The following is a 4,521-nucleotide window of genomic DNA, read 5'->3' as shown; positions in this document are numbered from 1 at the left end:
ATCTCCAACGACCACTCTGTGCGCCTCCTCTCCTTCAACCATTTCCCTTTCCCTCACCTTTCCTACTCTACATTAAACCTTACCCTTACCCGTGGCCGGTATATGTCACGGTGAAAAGTGGCAAGCCTAGCTGGAATTCGGATTGAGCCCATTGATCACCTATTCAAAGGATTAGTGCCTTTGTGTTCCTTGCGATGATGATAATGTGGGACATTTGCGATTTGGTTTCTTCGGAAAAATTTCCCAACACAATGGATCTTTTCCATATATGTGTCGCCCCTGGCGTCAGAATTCGAAACCTCGTATTTTGACCCCAAATGGGTAAGGGGCGCTTTTCGGACTGGCACGCGCGTGGGAAAGTACCAAGAGCAGATTGCAAAAAGAAAGAAAGAGTGAAAGCGTATTGTACTGATTACGGGTACAAAACGTCGTCAAGTGTCTGCCTCGAACGTCTGCGCAACCTTGACAGCGATTACCTACCCCGAAAAATGGCAGCCGTGGCTGAGCATGCGCATATGCTTATCCGGAAAAGGTCTGAGGGAGAAGAATGAGGCCTAGCCAGACGTAAGGAGGAGAGCCGTTTATTAGTGGCCACTGCGACCGACTCTGGGCTGTTAACTGGAAGAAGGTCAACTTCGAATTGCCGAGCGCCTGGCTCGCGCGGTAGCGATGAGAATGGGGCTAGCCTCTCTGCGTCGGCGTCGCCGTCACGACATGGCTACCCCTCTCTGTAATACCTACCCCTACTCGTCGGAATAAGAGTGGCTGGTCACCAGATGGGTTGACCCCCACCTGGAGTGCACGTGAGGTTGCCTGGATTTGTATGGTAGGATGCGAGGTGCAGGGGGAACGGGGTGGTGCAAAGGGGCTGACGAGGTCAGAGCCAGAGGCGGTGGGTCGTCGATATAGGCTGGCTTCAGCCGGTCGATAGCGATGACGTCGTGACGGCGTCCGATGTCACGCGTCTGGCGGTGAAAACCTTCTACCATCCCGTTGGCTGCAGGGTGGTAGGCAGTCATGCGTACTCGAGTTATTCCTAGGGTCTTCATGAGGTCGGCGAATAGGCGAGACTCGAACTGACGTCCGCGATCTGTAGTGATGGTGGTGGGGACGCCAAAACGCGCTATCCAGCCGGCGACGAAAGCGTGAGCGACAACTGCTGCGGTCATGTCGTGTATGGGGAACGCTTCGGGCCAACGGGTGAATCTGTCTACGCAAGTAAGGAGGTACGTGAGCCCGTTGGATGGTGGTAGAGGGCCCGAAAGGTCCAGATGAATGTGTTCAGAACAACGAGCGGGAAGTGGTGTGCTTGACACAGGTGGGATGGTGTGGCGCTGAATTTTCGTTCGCTGACAGTGAATGCATTCTCGCGTCCAGGCTCTGATGTCGGCTTGGACCAAACAATATGATGTGGCGTGGGTGAGCCGGTGGACGTGTCGCAAACGAGACGGGCGTCAGAATATGGGACCGAACGTTCTTCGAAACGTAAGGACGATGACGAACGGAGCTCGGCGAGCCCCTGACATTCCTGATGATCAGCCATGGCAGCGAAATCGATTCGTAGGAGGCCAGGAACGTGGAGGCTGTTGATGTGGACGCGAGAGACAGCGTCGGCGACAGCGTTGTCCTTTCCATGAACGTGACGGATGTCTAAAGTGAACTCGGAAATAAAGGCGAGTTGTCGGAGTTCACGAGGAGAGTAACCAACGGCATTGATTGACAGAGCGAAGGTGAGCGGTTTGTGATGTGTGAGCACAAAAAATGGGCGGCCTTCAACAAGGAATCTGAGCTGCTTGATGGCGAGGTAGATAGCGAGGAGTTCCCTGTCGAAGGTACTGTAACGGACTTCTCGTGGTGACAGTGGTTCAGAGAAGAACTCGAGCGGGGACCATTGACCGTCTAGGTGTTGCAGCAAGACAGCGCCCACAGCGGTGCTTGACGCATCAACCATGATACTTGTGGGAGCGTCCGGTTTCGGGTGGACGAGAAGCGTGGCGCGAGACAGGTTGTCCTTGAGTTCAGCGAATGAAGCGGCGGGAGAGTCCGTCCAGGTGAAAGTAGGGGCTGCCCCGCGTTTGTGACGGAGAAGGTCGTGCAATGGCTGTAAAGCTGGATTCACACATGCGTTTTTTGAACGCGTTTCGCGTTCGCGGCGCCGCGAAACGCGAGCCGCAGAGCGTTTCCAGCCGCTTTTCGAGAACCGCTCCGTGCTGCAGCTTCGGAGGGCAGAAACGCGAACGCTTTTCATACAGCCAATCGGAGCGCTCGGAGGGGTGGAGGTGGCGTCCTTTTGGCGCCGGCGGGCAATGGGGGGCCTCCGGATACCACGCTGGGATCTTTTGTCATTTGTGCGTGTGTATGTGTTTGGTGCTTCCGCGTGAGTAAATTCCTTGTCACCAATAGTTGTTTGGTGTTTGAGCTGTCAACGAGGATCTGGGAATTTGCGCAAACCACGGAATGGACGAAAATAAATACGACTTGTGTGTAACCGTGTGTTGGTCGTCGGTAGGCAAACATGTGTCTCGCTTCTTCTGCCGTTCTTTCTCTGCTGTTGTGTCACGTCTGCCTTTCCAACGATTGATGATTCCAGCAGAAATGCTTCACGATAATTTTTAAATGGAGGACATGCTTCACAATGTAAATTTTGAGGAAGAGAGCTGGAAGTGTCGGTACGATCTTGACGTAGCAACAACAACGAAGCGCGTTTTCAGGATGGCGGCTCGGCTATGTGTGACAGGCCCCTCTCGGCGGCGTCGCGAACGCTGAGGCGGCGCCGCTTTTTGAAACGCATGTGTGAATGAGCCTTAAGATCTGCGCACATCCAGGGATAAACCGGCGGTAAAAATGTACCAGCTTTAGAAATTCCCGCACCTGCCGAAGGTTTCTTGGGGCGGGGACTTCGGGATGGCTTACACTTTGCCCTATAGAGGGGTGATACCGTGCCTGTCGACGTGGTGGCCGAGAAAGTCGACTTGTGAGACTGCAAACTCACTCTTGGCCATGTTAATTACGATGCCATGAGCGTCGAGTCGTTCGCAGAGCAACCGGAGGCGCTGTTCATGCTCTGCTTCGGATGTGCTTGCGATGAGAATATCGTCTAAGTATGCGAAGCGGAAATCCAGGCCGCGGAGTACTTGGTCGACAAAACGCTGAAATGATTGGGCGGCGTTGCGGAGTCCGAATGGCATGCGAACGAACTCGAATAATCCAAATGGGGTGATGATCGCCGTTTTGGGGGTATCTTCGGGAGCTACAGGGATTTGATGATACGCGCGCACGAGATCATTTTTTTTAGAAGCAGGATGCACCATGTAGGTTGGCTCCGAAGTCTCGGAGATTGGGCAGCGGGTACCGGTCTGGGATGGTTACTTTGTTCAGGGCTCGATAATCGCCACACGAACGCCAATCTCCGGTCTTTTTCGAACGAGGTGGAGTGGAGATGCCCAAGTGCTGGATGACGCTCGAATCAGTCCGCGGTCCAACATATGCTGAAATTCCTGCCGAGCGACGCGAAGCTTCTCAGGAGCGAGGTGGCGAGCTCGAGCATATACCGGAGGTCCTGTCGTAGCAATGTAATGCTGGACGTCGTGCTTGACTGGGAGTTCGGTGTTGGGGGACGGCGCGAGGTTGGGGAAGCTTTGGACGATAGCTTCAAATCTGGACTTGGGAGCTGGGCGGACCAGTACGGGACTTAGCAGCGATAGTGGAGACGGAATGTCATGCACTCTAAGGTTCGTCTCTGTGTCCAAAAGGCGGCGTCTGTTCATGTCGACGAGAAGGCGAAAATGTGCCAAAAAGTCGGCGCCAATGATGGGATGCTTAAAGGGACAGTCGCATCGACCACAGATCGATTCCGAAACCACAGTGAAATGAGATTCCCCGTCCTTCACTGACCATGACTCCGAAAGTCCCATCCCGATCGACGGAGTACTTTTTGCATAATTCGTGTTTAAGCGGCGCTACAGCAGACGACGGATGCGGGCGTCAAGCGGAACTCCCTGCTCAGAACCTTTAGCAACGTCACATGGAATCTGACCAATAAGAACGCGGCGAGCCAGAGGAGTCCCCGCGGCTTGCAGCTTGCATGAGCAAGGTCAGGGAGACGAAGGCGAAGGCAGCGAAGGCACATACGGAGATGGCGGACTCGGAACGCGGAAGTGGCGAATCGTGCTGTTCAAGTGCCTTTAGTAATAGATCCCGTGACGAATATACATGTTTAATGACGGCCCATATGCGACGGATCCGCTTCTTCTGCAAGTCACTGGTGATGTACGTGCCGCAGCTGCGTTAGCGCAACAGAACGAGCCTCAGGACCACTGCTTTATGTACGGTCTTTGTACGGAGTCTGTGGTCCCCAGGAACCGGATGAGTACCTATATGCTGCAGTGCTGGTGAAGTGGCAGAGTTGTGCAATGACGGCGAAGTACAGTGTAAGCACGCTTCACACTTTGTTCCCAGCTCTCTGTCGTCGGCCAGAACTTCTGGTGGTGTATCCACCGCAGTATTGCAGCGACGATCACA

The 4,521-nt window shown here is 54.1% G+C and overlaps 1 protein-coding gene across 1 annotated transcript; it reads right to left on the bottom strand.

The window, feature by feature from the left end:
* Nucleotides 1–743: 743 nt before the first annotated feature.
* On the bottom strand, nucleotides 744–1,169 carry LOC135384777 (uncharacterized). The gene has a single exon (XM_064613963.1). The coding sequence runs from the start codon at nucleotides 1,167–1,169 to the stop codon at nucleotides 744–746; it is 426 nt and encodes a 141-aa protein (XP_064470033.1).
* Between the last annotated feature and the right edge of the window lie 3,352 nt (nucleotides 1,170–4,521).

Source organism: Ornithodoros turicata, chromosome 2 (genome assembly GCF_037126465.1).
Source record: "Ornithodoros turicata isolate Travis chromosome 2, ASM3712646v1, whole genome shotgun sequence".
Lineage (NCBI taxonomy): Eukaryota > Metazoa > Arthropoda > Arachnida > Ixodida > Argasidae > Ornithodoros > Ornithodoros turicata.
The sequence above is the reverse complement of the archived record's forward strand: the minus strand, read 5'-3'. Positions and strand labels throughout refer to the sequence as shown.